Source organism: Leucopleurus acutus (assembly GCF_964270905.1).
Source record: "Leucopleurus acutus genome assembly, chromosome: 6".
Classification (NCBI taxonomy): domain Eukaryota; kingdom Metazoa; phylum Chordata; class Mammalia; order Artiodactyla; family Delphinidae; genus Leucopleurus; species Leucopleurus acutus.
The window spans coordinates 96,673,491-96,691,187 of record NC_139149.1 but is presented as its reverse complement, the minus strand read 5'-3'; the positions used below and the strand labels follow the sequence as shown (position 1 = coordinate 96,691,187).

At 35.5% G+C, this 17,697-nt stretch overlaps 1 protein-coding gene across 1 annotated transcript in view; it reads left to right on the top strand.

Annotated features, from left to right (window-relative positions):
- The window catches only part of ABCA12 (ATP binding cassette subfamily A member 12), a gene marked incomplete at both ends in the record, with an annotated part of 179,106 nt that overhangs the window by 106,252 nt on the left and 55,157 nt on the right, over positions 1-17,697 (top strand). Inside the window, 5 exons of the mRNA XM_082840648.1 lie at positions 597-716; positions 3,847-3,937; positions 6,083-6,262; positions 6,854-7,169; positions 9,895-10,009. Of these exons, the coding sequence (XP_082696774.1) occupies positions 597-716; positions 3,847-3,937; positions 6,083-6,262; positions 6,854-7,169; positions 9,895-10,009 (822 nt within the window). The remainder of the gene's footprint in view (positions 1-596; positions 717-3,846; positions 3,938-6,082; positions 6,263-6,853; positions 7,170-9,894; positions 10,010-17,697) is intronic.

Below are 17,697 nucleotides of genomic sequence, written 5' to 3'. Positions count from 1 at the left end.
ACTTAACTCAGCCAATCCTCAATTGTTGGACATTCTTTTTGTTTCTAGTGTTTGCTTTTGTTTTTTTGCTCATGTAAGCAATGCGGCAACAACTACTTTTGTGTCTATGACTTTACACAGTGGTATTTTTATTTCACAGAGGTGAATGTTCAAGATTGAGGGATTGAAGGATATTATATTCTGTTTTAATGACTATTGTCAGATTGCTTTCCAAAAAAAACTATATACATCCACCAGCAATTCATGAAAGTATTCTTCTTCTTATATCCTTGAACTAGAATGTTTCTTTAGTAGTAAACTGTACCATTGGTAAAAATGGGTAACTTGTGAGAATTCCAGAAGACATGCTTTTTGGCTGTAAATTTTCTGTGGACATGAAGTAAACCCTAGATTTTCCAGAATTTTTATAAGTGATCTCGATCCTATAAAAGCTGCCACTTAAAAACTTTTGACCATATGGGAAATTTCTGACAATGTTCTACTAACTCTACTTTTTAGAACTGTTTCTTGAAATTATGTAACAAAACAACCATAAGATACCTTTTTGAAATATAGGAAAGATACTAACGGACCAGATTTGTTTCTTTTTCTTCAAGTCTAATGTAACTCTGAGGCAGCTGGCAGAATTAAAAGAAAAATCTCAAGAGTGGGTGGATAAGTCACCATTTTTCATGAATTCCTTCCACCTGTTAAACCAGACGATTCCAATTCTCCAGGTAGGAGATGGTTCTGTTATTCACTTTTGTACGAATTGTAATTCTTTGAGATTTTAATCACCATCATTATGTGAATGGGCAGATAGTAACTTAGAATCCATATTCAACAGATTAAAATTGCCTCTGCTCCAGAGAGCAGATCTGAGACAGGATAACAGATCTGTCACTTAACGTTTGTAACCATCCTCACCTCTTATACCACAGTTTCTCTGTATGTAATTCAGAGATAAATCATTTTACAAGTTGATCCTGAGGCATAGCTAGTGATGTAAATCTATTTTCCAAAATTAAATGCAATAAAAACTACTTAAAAAATGCTTATTTTATTTCTCTAGGTTATGTTTTGCTATTTTAACTGAACCAAAATTCCTAAAATACTAATATTCTGAAGAAGAATGTTAAATCTAGGGAGTTCTTTCGTCGAAACATTTGACACTCTATTTTAGGTTAAAGATTTGACAGTGCAACTCAAATCCAATACACACTACTTGAAAAGTATAATCTTCAATTCCCATAAAAGATGCAGGGTTTTCTGAAAAGGATGCAAGTAGTGTGGGGAAATGTTCCAATCACAAAGAGAGCTATTGGCAGCTAAACATCAAGCAGCAGAGTTAGACCCATTATCGATAGGAGAAGAGAAAACGCTCAGGAATGGTGCCAACTTAGGAACTTTAAGAGAGTACGGCTTGTGTATTCAAAGACTTGAGAGAGGCCCTTGGAAAATTGATGGAGCCCTAGAAGATTTTTGCAGCAACAAAAGTGCCCTTCTTTATAATCATGCTCAAAAAGTTAAACAGAACAAAGAATTTGTGTCATACAACTTTGTTAGAAAAGTTATACACAAAAGATGCTTTACTCAGTCTTTGTTTTGACTATCAATTAATGCATAGTTACAATTACAGCCTGAATTTTGTTATAAATGATAAAATTAATTTCTAAAATAGATATTTAACACAATTAATACAAAATAAACTTTTCATCAAACATCTTCCCCACAATTTACTATTAAATTTAGTTCTAATATTAAGCATGTCCATTTATTTTAATATTCTACTCTTCTCTGATCTTGAGCACATTACTATCTTGATTAAATCTCAGTCCCACCCCGCCCCAGTTTTACTGAGAAATAATTAAAATACACCACTGTATAAGTTTAAGGTATATAGCATGATGGTTTGATATATACATATTATGAAATGATGACCATAGTAGGTTTAGTTAACATCCATCATCTCATATAGATAACAAAAAAAAGGGAAAAAAATTTTCTTGTGATGAAAACTCTCAGGCCGTACTCTCTTAACAGTTTTCCTATGTCATACAGCAGTGTTAACTATAGTTATCATGTTGTAGATTACATCTCTAGTACATATTTATCTTATAACTGGAAGTTTCTACCTTTTGACCACCTTCATCCAATTCCCCATCTCCCCACCCCCTACCTCTGTTAATCACAAATGGATATTTTAAGTGGCCTTTTTTAGTGAATCTCAGATAACAAAGGCTACATGGACAGTACCTTTGACACATGTGTTTTCCTCAGTGGAAAATTGCTCTTTTCTCCTAAAACTTTTTTTCTGTGAACAGATAAATATCCTACACATATTATTTCATTAAGGAAAGTTTTGTTGGCTAAAGCAGTGAATTAAGAAAGGACATTATCTGTGCATAGCAGTTCCAAAGTACAGTAATTTGCTAAGAAGAAATGCTATGACCATGTCTATAAAGGGATCATCATCTAATGGGAGTATCTTTATTTTGTTCTAGACCAAAATAAGTTCTTGTTCTCAATTATTGAGGAAAACTTATTTCTGAAAATGTGTACAGAATTTGAAACTTCAAGCTTTTAGCACATGACCTGGCTTTGCCATTGTGAACTCTTAGGCAAATGACTTAAAATACTTGCTACAGTTTATGAAACTCTAAAATGGGTCCATTGATAATCACTTCACAGACTTGTGAAGATCATATTGTGGAAGCATTTGAAAATAATATATATTATAGGCAGGATTGATTATAACAGGAGTGATAAGAGAATGGAAATAGAGTTAGATGGATCGTCTCTGAATTGCAACTAACACAGTGCTTTCCTTACTAGTAACGTTCTGATTCAGATTTTCTATAATGTGCAAATTAATTACTGGTAAATAGTTAGATTTTAAAGAACTTGGGTTATCATAGTGTATAGCTGCATAATAGCCATCTGTCTTCATGCTACCAACTACTCTTAGACTCCTCAGCAACTATAGATTTAGCAAATTAATTCTATTATATATATGCTCTATTAATATATATTATTCTTAATCATTTATCTCCATGATAACAAAACAAGATATTGGTAGAAGGACAGAATAATAAGTAGTACTGAACTGTCCTCTAAAGGGAGAACAACTTAAGCCTAGTTCACAAAAAAACTAGGCCATGAATTTACACACAAGATGAATAAACATTTCTTCAATCAAGGTGAAGTCTCTCTCTTCAACTTGCCTTTCGACCCTTATTAATTGTGCATCCTTAGGGAAATTTACATAGCTTCTTGGGCCCTAGCCTTGTCTTCTATTAGCTGGGGATAATAATAGTACTTACCTCTAGGTATTATTGAAAACTAAGTGAGAAAATCAAGGTAAGGTAAACTCTATTAGACAGTGCCCAGCACTTAGTAAAATCTCAATAAGTATTACCTAGTAGACAACTACAGTGGTAGAATTTATGTCTCCTAATTTGCAAGATAGCTACAAAAGCCTTTATATTTTTAAAGCACTTTTTTAAAAAATTTTCAGTCTTTCCATGAGTTACTCCATGTAAAGTTTTATCATCAGTTTATTTTTCCCTGTTCACATAGCTGCACTTATTACAGTATAAAACAATACCATAATAATTTACATTTGACTAATCTGATTAGATACCACTTTATAGAAAAGTAACCTGAAGCTGGAAGAGGCTGAGTGCTTGCTGAAAACCTCTGAGCTAGGAAGTAGTAGGACTAGAATACAAATCAGTTGGGGGCCTTTGCAAAATGGTGCATTGAAAATGCCCAGTAGTGGTACCTCATTTCACTGTGGTGTTATTAGAGAGACAATGATAAAACATGTTTTCTTTTTGTACTGAAACTGATTCCCTATATTGTTAGAATACTCTAAGAAACCCCTTTGTGCAAGTTTTTGTAAAATTCTCCGTGGGACTTGACGCTGTTGAACTCTTGAAACAGATGGATGAACTCGGTGAGTCCAGAAAAACTTTTATTTACTTGTCATGTCAGAAATGTGAAAAGCATTGTGCCATATAAGATCTTCTTTTCCTTTTCTTCTGTATTTGCTTTCTATCTAGTTATCCTAAGAAAAGTAAAATCCTGGATATATCTATCCATCTTCTTCCTAGTTAGTTGTACAGTTACAAGTAGTAATGATTATTTTGATACCTAGTGCCTGTAGTTAGTTTCAATAATTATAATGCAATATATTCCGTGTAAATGCAGCTTGTCCTTCAATCACAGGTAGGTTGCTACAGGAGGACACTTTTTTGGGGTAACTTGATGAAAAGCAAGTCTTTAAGGACAAAAGAAGATGCAATGGTTTATTTCTGGCTACATTTATAATTTTATCTCCACTGGCCTTAGTATCACTTTGACTAACTCAGAATGTAACCAGAAGAAGTTATAGAGTTAGCAAAAACAAAACAAAAGCAATGCAGAGACTCAAACGAAAATAAACCTAAATCACTATTCAAGGTCGGCTTCTCCTCTCATGATCATTTAAAAGGAACAGGCAGAAGAGGATCAAAGAAAGCTGTCTGAACTTATACATTCCCTCTGCCACATCCCCACCTTCAACATGCAAGGGATGCAAGATGTCTAATTCAGTCTGTGTCTGATTCCCTGTTGCTATGCAACCATGGGTAAGAGGAAGGGATTGAAAGCATCAGAATTTGACCGCAGTAGAGCAAATGCCCCTCCTCCTCCCCAGTGCTACTGGAACTTATGTGATTTAGGTTGTAAACCAGTGGGGAGGAATTATGCCTACATTTATATTCTGTATAATTTTATGTACTTTATGATAGTCAACCCTGTTTGATTAAAGAAAGATGTTAGTGATTTATTCTCTAAAATTATCATTTGGGTAAGGAAACATTTGATCAAAATATCAGGGATAAACTACAAATTTCCTATATAGATTTTTTTTTTCTAACTTTCGATATAGGAGATGAGTTTTAGAATTTAAAAGAAGGTTAAAATGACTACAGCAGTGAGACTTACTGTTTGTGTAATTGTATATTTAACTTAGTATCAAAGAGGTTTCATAGTTTGGATTTGGGGAGCACTGACTCTTCATAGCTCTATCTACCAGCATTTCTGAAGAATCCTTTGCTGTTGTGTTGATTTCCAGTGGCTGCTGGAGGCCACTGTTCAACCACAATTTTACCCCTCCCCCACCAATGTCTATATGAAGCAAAACATTTCATTTTAAATTCTAATGAGAGGTGCATTTAAGAAGTTGCCCTCTGTGAGAAATTTAGTCTTCTGTTGGATGATGGGAGAGACATGCTTGGGTTCAGTGAAGAGGGATTTATGATATCACAGCCTTCTCAGTATTCATGGTGATCAAGTCAGTGAAAATTTAATTGGCCAAGTGATTTATTAACTTGCAATTTTATATTTACCCTTTGTCTCAGTTGATTTCCTCATAAGGAATCATGAAATTGAAGAGCAATTAAATCCTCTTTCTTCCAGAGTAATTACCTGAAAAAATATCTTGATCATTTTATCTAGATTAATACAGTTACGAATAGAGATAGCTCACATAAGGTTTTAAGTCAAACAGTATTAGAAAGTTGTAACTGTGTGGCATAGATTGTCACCTGAGAAATGATTCTGTATCACAACTGACTGAATGATGTCATTTATTTGTTCTACACACTCTGCATAGACTTTCCTTGCTTAAATTCTTACATCTACATTCCCTTAACAAAGCAAGAATTTCTGTTTATTCAAATGCTTCACCTCTAGTTTATAGTTTTCTTCCTAACTAATGTAGATAGATTTTTAAAAATTATTCACCTTTAGTCTTTGGTTAATTAAATTGTAGCAGAATATACTTCTGAATTACTTTGTACCATTCTTTGTACTTGGGTTTACTGTGTCTGTAACTAGTTCAACATTCTCCTCAGTGAACATTTGCACGACTGGCTACATTTTCCCAGATATAGAGTACTAGATATTTTTAGAGTAAATTCTACAAGTTCTTATTATTTATAATCTAGTTTAAGGTTTACTACTTACCAAAAAAATCAGTATTTTATCCTGTTACTACTAGAAACAACATTATAACACAACATTATAATATGCTTTGTGTCTGTTTTTTTCTCTTTAGATATTCTAAGGCTAAAATTAGAGAACGGCATTGACCTCATTGATCATCTTACCACACTGTCTTCCCTGACAGTAAATATTTCCTCCTGTATATTATATGACCGTATTCAGGCAGCAGAAAGCATAGATGAAATGGAAGGAGAGGCTAAAAGACTCCACAAAAGCAATGAACTCTTTGGAAGTAAGTGTTATTCTACTAGAATTTGAGCTTCTCTCTGTACTAAAATTGGCCAAATTCTTCCCTCACTTCTTTCATCCAGAACTCAGAAAAGTAGTTGGGGGTGGAGGGAGGACACTGTCCTCTCTGATGTCCTTAGAAATGAGAACATTTCATGTAGGCAACCAACCGTATTGATTGAGGAGCCTTCAATATGTGTAATTTTGTTGGTATGGTTAAAATTAAAACTGTAAAGAATTACATAGTTACAGGATGAAGTTGAGTCCATCCTCATAATCAGTCAGGGTTATTCTTATTCATTTGTGTGTGTGTGTGTATGTATGTGTGTGTGTGTGTGGTTAATTTCAGTAAGTGGCTTAGAGTGATATATTTAATCTGGCCACTTAGTTTGTGATTATCTTCTCAAACTCCTGCTTTGAGTCTCTGAGGTTGTCACTTTCAGTTAGCCATCTTTTCTGTAAATTAGAAGTCTGACCTTACTGTCACATTACTAAGTCAGTTGCCTGTTTGGCTGCCCCCTATGTGTACCCTCCAAACAATGAATAATGTCAACCATAAAATAACCTTCTGATGTTGTTGCCATTTTATTTTTAGGTGTTATTTTTAAGCTTCCTTCTGATAGCAGCCAGCACAGACGCTATGACTCTGAAAACGTCTCTCTTCCTCCTGTTGTAAAATATACCATCCGCATGAGTCTCAAGACCTCACAGACCACAAGAAGCATAAGAACCAAGATATGGGCCCCAGGGCCACACAATTCTCCGTCAAACAACCAGATCTATGGCAGGGCTTTTGTTTACTTACAGGATAGTATTGAAAGAGCAGTCATTGAATTGCAGACTGGAAGGAACTCCCAGGAAATAGCAGTCCAGGTCCAAGCAATTCCTTATCCCTGCTACATGAAAGACAAGTAAGTCCATGCACTTCCAGGCATTTTAAATAATCAACCCCTTTTTTTAGAATTCATTCACATGTGTCACATGAAAGGAATAACGTTCACCAAACCTTTGTCAAATGCTTGTTTCAAGGGAAAGATCCACAGTATAGGGCACAGCTCACTAGAGCTGCCCATCGCTACCCAAACGATGCTAAAGTTCTTACTAAATGATCCATGTTTTCTTTAATATAATCCTTAGGCCTTCCAAGTCCTTTGGCCCCCAAATTAAGAGAGCTGGACTCCAGACTTGAGTGCATCGCTGCATGATTCTGATGTTACCCACTCTCAACTGGTTTTACTTTTCTCTAATCAAATAAGGATGTTAAACAAAACAATCTTAAAATCCCTTCCAACTCTCAAATTTAATTAGAAATACATGAGTGTAGGATCAATTTTACAGAAAAAAATTAATAAAACGTTATTGATCAACTCTCTATGATAAATATTGTGCTATCTGAAACTATCTTATGTATTCTCAGTCCACTTGGTAGGAATCTTTATCTAAAATGGTTTTGCTAAATGAACAAAAAATGTAAAGATCATGCTTTTAGACAATTGAATTTGAATATTCAAGAAATTTGCCAGTAGGGTAGCACTGAATGGTTCTTCCACTCTGACCACAGTAAGAAAATAAGGGTGGTGGGCTAAGTTTTTCAAGCTCATTCTACACAAAAGCTTGAGGCTGAATATTACTTTACATGAATTGTGCTTGTTGTTCAGCCCAGTTATTGCAGTTTATATACAATTGAGATGGGTCTGGATTTTTTTTTTTTCTGTTTCTATCAATGCTTCTGTCTCCTTTGACTGCTTCAAGAGCTATAGAGATGAGGTTATGTAGCTGTTTGTGCAGCAGTGATATGAGAAGACAGGTGATGATCCGTCAGCAGGTTGTCAAGGTTAGCTACTTATTGTAGAAGCCAGTCAGGACCTTGTTGCCTAAACCATGTGTGAACTGAAATGGCTTGCATGAATAGTAAAGACCTGTGGTTTCAATTAAATGAAAATTCTCATCTGTTTTCCTTCTGACTTTCTTCCCCTTGTAAATTTTAATACCTAGGATGGTAGTTACCTGGATGTTTCTTTTAAGAGTAAAGTAACTGTACTCTGCATTCTTCATGGGAGTATGAACATAATGCCTTAATGTACCCATATAAACTCTTTGTTGCATACAAAGTGCTTTCACATATATTATTTCATTTGTTGCACCAAACAACCTCATAAAGTGAGAGCAGATATTATCAGCCACACTTTCCAGATGAAAAAATTGAAATCCAAGTAAATTGCCTGAAGTTGAGTAGCTGGTACTGCATTGGTCCATTAATTACAATACCAGAATTTTCTGTTTCATACTATACCAAGCCTAAAATACACAGTCACTTGGAAGAAACATTAGCGGGGATTTGTTATTAATGAATGAAGGCCTTTGCCTAATTCCAGGGCCAGAAACAGCATCAAGGCTGGACCTGATCCAAGACAAAATTCATTCAACAAATATTCTTTAAGTGCTTCCCCCTTGCCAGTTTCCCAGGAACCAAAAAAATTGGATGTGGCCCCAACCCTCACTTCTCCCCCACTAAAAAATCCTTCATATCTCTGTTAGTGATACACTTCTGATGCTAAAGTGAAAATGAATGCTGGTGATGTCATGTTCCATAAATATTTGCATCTTTCATGGAGAATTTGAAGGTAATTCCTTGGCCTTATAGATTAAAAAGAAAATGGCCTTGGGACATTTCTGCAAGTGAAAGTTTCAGTGGAGCCTAATATGTAAAACAGATCAATTTAGAGATTCTCTCATTGAAAACTACTCCTTTGCCTTAGCCCATAGTTGGTGGCTAATGTCACAATCATGGTTCTTAGAGTGTGGTCTCCAGACCAGCAGCATCAGCATCACCTGGGAAATTGTTTAAAATGCAGATTCCAAACCCCATCTCAGATATAATAAATCAGAAGCTCATGGATGGAGCCCGGAATCTGTTTTAAAAAGCCCTTCAGGTGATTTCGATGCATTGCTCAACGTTGAGAAACACTGCATTTGAACATTCAGGTACTACGGGCCAGCCATTCAGGAATCTATTTAGGGCCCAATGAAGTCTTCCAGCAACCCTCTAGTTACCAGAAAAAACATTTTTATACTGTTTATGAAACATCCCCTAGAGCATTATTTTGAGGAATCCGAGTTCTTTGCATTTTAAATCAAATGATTTTGAGTTTCATTCTATTTCGTTTTGGGAAATTTGGTTTAATAATAACTATGAGCTTCCAAAGAGTAGATAAATACAGTAATTTGAGAAGATATATCTTTTAGCTAGGTAAACCAATCATCATGTAATTTTAAATCTGCCTTTTAGATAAGAATTTAGTTCAGACAGAAGGGCTTAGAGCCTTGCAATTATATCTGTATCATAATTATTTTCCTGAACAGGACATACACAAACACCCTTTAAACGATTTGGCAATTTTATCTAACAATCCAGAACTGTTTTACTCTTGCAGCAGTATGGCAAGAAAATCATGCACTTACTGTTAAGTCAGCTTCACACTTCATAAATGAAAGAGTCATAATAATAATTAGTCTCAATTTCAGAACAGGAGTATAATTTCAATGTAGGAAGGGAGTGTGTTCTTTATATATTAAAATCTGCAAGTGTGACATTCATTTTGGTCACTGGATTTTTGTTTTTGTTTTTCCTTACAGCTTCCTAACCAGTGTCTCTTATTCCCTTCCAATCGTGCTCATGGTTGCCTGGGTTATATTTATAGCTGCATTTGTAAAAAAACTTGTTTATGAGAAAGACCTCCGACTTCATGAGGTATGTTGAGAATCTGTTATTAAATAAGTTGTACATGGATATAATTAATTACCATGATTTTCGTCATACCTATGCAAACTCAGAAAGCCTGACCCATACCTGGTGAATTAGATGGAAAAATATATTATGAAACATTAAGGCAGCTGGTACGGCAATATTCTGTCTTCTCAAAAGGTTGTGTAGAAGTTATTTTATAAATGCTTCTGAAAAACGAAATCTGAATAATTCTGAATAAAATCTAAGTACGATTTATGATCCTAACAGTAATTTTTGCCCAAGAAGTTACCTGTAGGACTTAGGATTTAACAAAAGAATTTTAAATAATAACAATAATAACTATTAAGGCAGGAAAATTGTTGGCATAGTAACTAAAGAGTCCAAATGAAGATATAGATATAGACATAGATATAGATAGATACAGATTTGGATGTGGACAGAGACATATGGCTTGTTTCAGCTCTCAAGAAGCAAATTCTCTTTCCAGTATACCTTGTCTCCTTCAGTTCTCTTTCACTGACTTGTGATTTATAGAGACTAAGAATTTCATGTTATGCTACTGATTAGTTTAATAATATGACGATGAAAGACAGGACCTGGGATGTGAAGCATGATCTCTTCTTGAGCATATTCTTCATCATTATCCCCAAATCCAAAATATCTCACTTCTTTTTAGAATTTATGAAAAAGCATTGTGCGATTTTTTGATTGTATTACAGTAGAAATAATTTTATCTGCTAATCCTGTAATGAGCCCATTCTTTACACTCACTCATGAAGTGACAAAATAGCAGAAACATTTCAAAACTGAGGGACAATAATTTTTGCAGGCCTGGCTGACAATCTGAAACAATGAGGTTAGAGTAACCTGTTAGCCCAATTGTACTTTTCAGACTTACTTTGCCAGTGCTTTTAGGCAATTGATTATTTCTCCTTACAAAGTACAAATTACTGCTTTATGTTTTTGTCAGCTCAACATCAGACTTCCAGGGTTGTCCTAGAGTTTGAACCCACACTTTTTACCTTTCCTATTTGAATTCTGGGTGATCTTCAGCTGCATTTTTATATTTCAGTTATAATTTGGTAAAAGTCTCATCAACTGGTTTGAGCCCCATTGTTTTCAGGACTGTGTACAATGTTTTCTTAACCCCAATTTAGAAACTCGAATCCATGCCCTGGACCATAACTTTGGTTGCAAGCTCCTACCTTATATTTCTCTGTCAGGTTCCTGGTACTCAGAAGTGAATCTTTACAAATTAAAGGAAAACTTTGAAATAGAAAACTGTGATAGAAACTGAGCTCTTTTCTACAGCACAATAAATAATCTACCTTAAAAATATAAGTAAATATAATTATGTGTGTGTGTATATATGTGTTGTGATATGTCTATTATGTATGTATTATATATGTATATGTAAAATACATGCATTCTGTATTATTTTGGCTTGAAAATAGTACTCTCTGGGGAATTCCCTGGTGGTCCAGTGGTTAGAGCTCTGTACTTCCAATGCATGGGGGAGCGAATTCGATCCCTGGTCAGGGAACTAAGATTCTACATGCTGCATGGCATGGCCAAAAAATAAATAAATAAATAAATAGTACTCTCTGAATGCATCTGTGGATATTATCAGAAAACATCAAAACACAATAAAGAGTTTTTCTCAATAGAAGACATGAAAAGACATTTTTAACAATGAACCAGTTTCTGTTTGGTAGCTCTGTGTCTTCATTTTGCAGGCATCTACTTTCAAAATTTAACTAGCTGGTCTTGGGGGTCAAAGTTACATAGTGGAAGATCACTGAACTTGGAAGCAGAAAATAAGGCTTTGAGTCTTCCAGTTCATATTGACTTGGGCCCAATCCCTTAAACTCTCTGAGTCTTGTCATCTAGACTTCATTCAGCATTATATTTCCAGAATGTACTTTCTCACTGCCAGAACAGAAGAGGTATTCGATTATTCATTTCTTTATCAATTCTAAGAATGATTTTTTTTCACATTTTAAAGCCTCTGAAATGGAGATGTATTTGATAGGCCGTCATAATTTATTTGGCAGTGATTTTTCTTTCTTGGTGGCATGTAAAATAATGACACATCTTAAAATTAGCAGTGTCCTAAATTTAAAGGAATATGGTCTATTCGTGAGATGGGTTGATGGAAGCTGGTGTGGAATGAGTAGAATATTTCTAATGCCCCTGCTCAGCCTCCCTCCTCTGCCAACAGTTCTAAACTAACCTCCTCCTTTTTAAAGATGATAGATCTGAGCCCAGAAAGTGAGAGGTGACTTGATGAACACTATGGGCTAGTTAATGGTAGATCTGGGTCTAAAACTCAAGTGTCTGGACTTCTGACCAATTATTTTCCATGTCATAGCTACCTTCTCTCTCACAATTTTATTTTAGTAGCCTAGACTCCTAACGACTATTGAAGATGATGGTGGATAAACTCTTAGGTTACCAGCGACTCAAGATCACTTTTTAATATTACCATTATAATATTTACTAAGATCTAAATCTGTCCATTCTCGTCTTCCTTTTCCCAACTGAATAAAAAAGGAAACAAACAAACAAAACATTTTTCCTTCTGTAATTGTTGTCACAGCTAGGCAGAGAAACCAGGTCACTTGCTAATTCAGTGACGCCATTCACCTTTGAACTTGTTATCGTATGATTCTAGTAAACTCCTTTAACTTATTAAAGAAGTTTAGCACAAATACTGATGCCCAATAAGTTTATTGATAAAATTAAGCCTGTAGTTAAAAAACAAAACTATTTCAAAATGTCTTGCAATTGAGTTTTATTCTGCATTCCTTGCTTTTTAAAATGAAAATACTAAATCTGTACAAAAGTTGATTTTATATCACACCGAAGAGTTGTTTTTCACATTATGTTCTCAGTTTCGTGATTGGTTTCATCTATTTGTTCTAATATAAGTCATTTATGGGGACTTCATTGTTTATATTGTTTTGGAGACAAAATTTTGGTGTTGTCCTCTCTCTCAGTTCAGACAGGTAGCCTAAAATATCTGTGGTCCGCAGACAGATTACCAAGAATTATGCAAGAGTCTGTAGTCCTGTGGTGCTTCACTTGAGGCAATTTTTTATGTCTTCTTTTTTTTTTTTTTCTTTTTTTTTTTGCGATATGTGGGGCTCTCTCTGTTGTGGCCTGTCCCGTTGCGGAGCACAGGCTCCGGACGCGCAGGCTCAGTGGCCATGGCTCACAGGCCTAGCCGCTCTGCGGCATGTGGGATCTTCCCTGACCGGGGCACGAACCCGTGTCCCCTGCATCGGCAGTCGGACTCTCAACCACTGCGCCACCAGGGAAGCCCTCTTCTTTTTTATTGGATCCTAATTTATTCTTTTTTTTTTAGCATCTTTATTGGTGTATAATTACTTTACAATGTTGTGTTAGTTTCTGCTGTATAACAAAGTGAATCAGCTGTATGTATACATACATCCCCATATCCCCTACCTCTTGCGTCTCCCTCCCACCATCACTATCCACCCCTCTAGGTAGTCACAAAGCACTGAGCTGATATCCCCGTGCGATGCAGCTGCTTCCCACTAGCTATCTATTTTACATTTGATAATATATATAAGTCCATGCCACTCTCTCACTTCATCCCAGCTTAACCTTCCCCCTCCCCGTGTCCTCAAGTCCATTCTCTACGTCTGCATCTTTATTCTTGTCCTGCCACTAGGTTCTTCATAACCATTTTTATTTTTTTAAGATTCCATATATATGTGTTAGCATACAATATTTCTTTTTCTCTTTCTGACTTACTTCACTCTGTATGACAGACTCTAGGTCCATCCACCTTACTACAAATAACTCAATTTCGTTTCTTTTCATGGCTGAGTAATATTCCATTGTATATATATGCCACATCTTCTTATCCATTCATCTTTCGATGGACACTTAGGTTGCTTCCATATCCTGGCTATTGTAAATACAGCTGCAGTGAACATTGCGGTACATGACTCTTTTTGAATTATGGTTTTCTCAGGGTATATGCCCATTCGTGGAATTGCTGTGTCATATGGTAGTTCTAATTTTAGTTTTTTAAGGAACCTCCATACTGGTCTCCAGAGTGGCTGTATCAATTTACATTCCCACCAACAGTGCAAGAGGGTTCCCTTTTCTCCACACCCTCTCCAGCATTTATTGTTTCTAGATTTTTCGATTATGGCCATTCTGACAGGTGTGAGGTGATACCTCATTGTAGTTTTGATTTGCATTTCTCTAATGATTAATGATGTTGAGCATCCTTTCATGTGTTTGTTGGCAATCTGTATATCTTCTTTGGAGAAATGTCTATTTAGGTCTTCTGCCCATTTTTGGATTGGGTTGTTTGTTTTTTGGATATTGAGCTGCATGAGCTGCTTGTAAATTTTGGAGATTAATCCTTTGTCAGTTGCTTCGTTTGTAAATATTTTCTCCCATTCTGGGGGCTGTCTTTTCATCTTGTTTATGGTTTCCTTTGCTGTACAAAAGCTTTTAAGATTCATTATGCCCCATTTGTTTATTTTTGTTTTTATTTCCATTTCTCTAGGAGGTGGTTCAAAAAGAATCTTGCTGTGATTTCTGTCACAGAGTGTTCTGCCTATGTTTTCCTCTAAGAGTTTTATAGTCTCTGGCCTTACATTTAGGTCTTTAATCCATTTTGAGTTCATTTTTGTGTATGGTGTTAGGGTGTGCTCTAATTTCATTCTTTTACATGTAGCTGTCCAGTTTCTTCAGCACCACTTATTGAAGAGGCTGTCTTTTCTCCATTGTATATTCTTGCCTCCTTTATCAAAGATAAGGTGACCTGTGTGCATGGGTTTATCTCTGGGCTTTCTATCCTGTTCCATTGATCTATATTTCTGTTTTTGTGCCAGTACCATACTATCTTGATGACTGTAGCTTTGTAGTATAGTCTGAAGTCAGGGAGCCTGATTCCTCCAGCTCCGTTTTTCCTTCTCAAGATTGCTTGAGCTATGTGGGGTCTTTTGTATTTCCATAAAAATTGTGAAATTTTTTGTTCTAGTTCTGTGAAAAATGCCATTGGTAGTTTGACAGGGATTGCATTGAATCAGTAGATTGCTTTGTGTAGTATAGTCATTTTCACAATGTTGATTCTTCCAGTCCAGGCACATGGTATATCTCTCCATCTGTTTGTATCATTTCTAATTTCTTTCATCAGTGTCTTATAGTTTTCTGCATACAGGTCTTTTGTTTCCTTAGGTAGGTTTATTCCTAGGTATTTTATTCTTTTTCTTGCAGTGGTAAATTTGAGTGTTTCCTTAATTTCTCTTTCAGATTTTTCATCATTAGTGTATAGGTATGCAAGAGATTTCTGTGCATTAATTTTGTATCCTGCTACTTTACCAAATTCATTGATTAGCGCTAGAAGTTTTCTGGTGGCATCTTAAGGATTCTCTATGTATAGTATCATATCATCTTCAAACAGTGACAGCTTTACTTATTCTTTCCAATTTGGATTCCTTTTATTTCTGTTTCTTCTCTGATTGCTGTGGCTAAAACTTCCAAAACTATGTTCAATAATAGTGGTGAGAGTGGGCAACCTTGTCTTGTTCCTGATCTTACTGGAAATGGTTTCAGTTTTACACCATTGAGGACGATGTTGGCTGTGGGTTTGTCATATATGGCCTTTATTATGTTTAGGTAATTTCTCTCTATGCCTACTTTCTGGAGGGTTTTTATCATAAATGGGTGTTGAATTTTGTCAAAAGCTTTTTCTGCATCTATTGAGATGATCATATGGTTTTTCTCCTTCTATTTGTTAATATGGTGTATCACATTGATTGATTTGTGTATATTGAAGAATTCTTGCATTCCTGGGATAAACCCCACTTGATCATGGTGTATGGTTCTTTTAATGTGCTGTTGCTAGTATTTTGTTGAGGATTTTTACATCAATGTTCATCAGTGATATTGGCCTGTAGTTTTCTTTCTTTGTGACCTCTTTGTCTGGTTTTGGTATCAGGGTGATGGTGGCCTCGTAGAATGAGTTTGGGAGTGTTCCTCCCTCTGCTATATTTTGGAAGAGTTTGAGAAAGATAGGTGTTAGCTCTTCTCTAAATGTTTGATAGAATTCGCCTGTGAAGCCATCTGGTCCTGGGCTTTGCTTGTTGGAAGGTTATTGATCACAGTCTCAATTTCAGTGCTTGTGATTGGTATGTTTATATTTTCTATTTCTTCCTGGTTCAGTCTCAGAAGGTTCTGCTTTTCTAAGAACTTGTCCATTTCTTCCACGTTGTCCATTTTATTGGCACAGAGTTGCTTGTAGTAATGTCTCATGATCGTTTGTATTTCTGCAGTGCCAGTTGTTACATCTCCTTTTTCATTTCTAATTCTGTTGATTTGAGTGTTCTCCCTTCTTGATGAGTCTGGCTAATGGTTTATCAATTTTGTTTATCTTCTCAAAGAACCAGCTTTTAGTTTTATTCATCTTTGCTATTGTTCCCTTCATTTCTTTTTCATTTATTTCTGATCTGATCTTTATGATTTCTTTCCTTCTGCTAACTTTGGGGGTTTTTTGTTCTTCTTTCTCTAATTGCTTTAAGTGTAAGGTTAGGTTGTTTCTTTGAGATGTTTCTTGTTTCTTGATGTAGGATTGTATTGCTATAAACTTCCCTCTTAGAACTGCTTTTGCTGCATCCCATAGGTTTTGGGTCATCGTGTGTTCATTGTCATTTGTTTCTATGAATTTTTTGATTTCCACTTTGATTTCTTCAGTCACCTTTTGGTTATTAAGTACTGTATTGTTTCGCCTCCATGTGTTTGTACTTTGTACAGAGTATTTCTTGTAATTGATGTCTAGTCTCATAGCGTTGTGGTCGGAAAAGATACTTGATATGAATTCAGTTTTCTTCAGTTTACCAAGGCTTGATTTGTGACCCAAGATATGATCTATCCTGGAGAATGTTCCATGAGCACTTGAAAAGAAAGTGTATTCTGTTGGTTTTGGCTGGAATGTCCTATAAATATCAATTAATTCCAATTTTTTTAATGTATCATTTAAAGCTTGTGTTTCGTTATTTATTTTCATTTTGGATGATCTGACCATTGGTGAAAGTGGGGTGTTTAAATCCCCTACTATTATTGTGTTACTGCCGATTTCCCCTCTTATGGCTGTTAGCATTTGCCTTATGTATTGAGGTGCTCCTATGTTGGATGCATAAATATTTACAATTGTTATATCTTCTTCTTGGATTGATCCTCTGATTATTATGTAGTGTCCTTCTTTGTGTCTTGTAATAGTCTTTGTTTTAAAGTCTATTTTGTCTGATATGAGAATTGCTACTCCATCTTTCTTTTGATTTCCATTTTCATGGAATACCTTTTTCCATCCCCTCACTTTCAGTCTGTATGAGTCCCTAGGTCTGAAGTGAGTCTCTTGTAGACAGCATATATACGGGTCTTGTTTTTGTATCCATTCATCCAGTCTGTGTCTTTTGGTTGGAGCATTTACTCCATTTACATTTAAGGTAATTATCAATATGTATGTTCCTATTACTATTTTCTTAATTGTTTCGGTTTGTTGTTTTAGGTCCTTTTCTTCTCTTATGTATCCTGCCTAGAGAAGTTCCTTTAGCATTTCTTGTAAAGGTGGTTTGGTGGTGCTGAATTCTCTTAGCTTTTGCTTGTCTGTAAAGGTTTTCGTTTCTCTGTTGAATCTGAATGATATC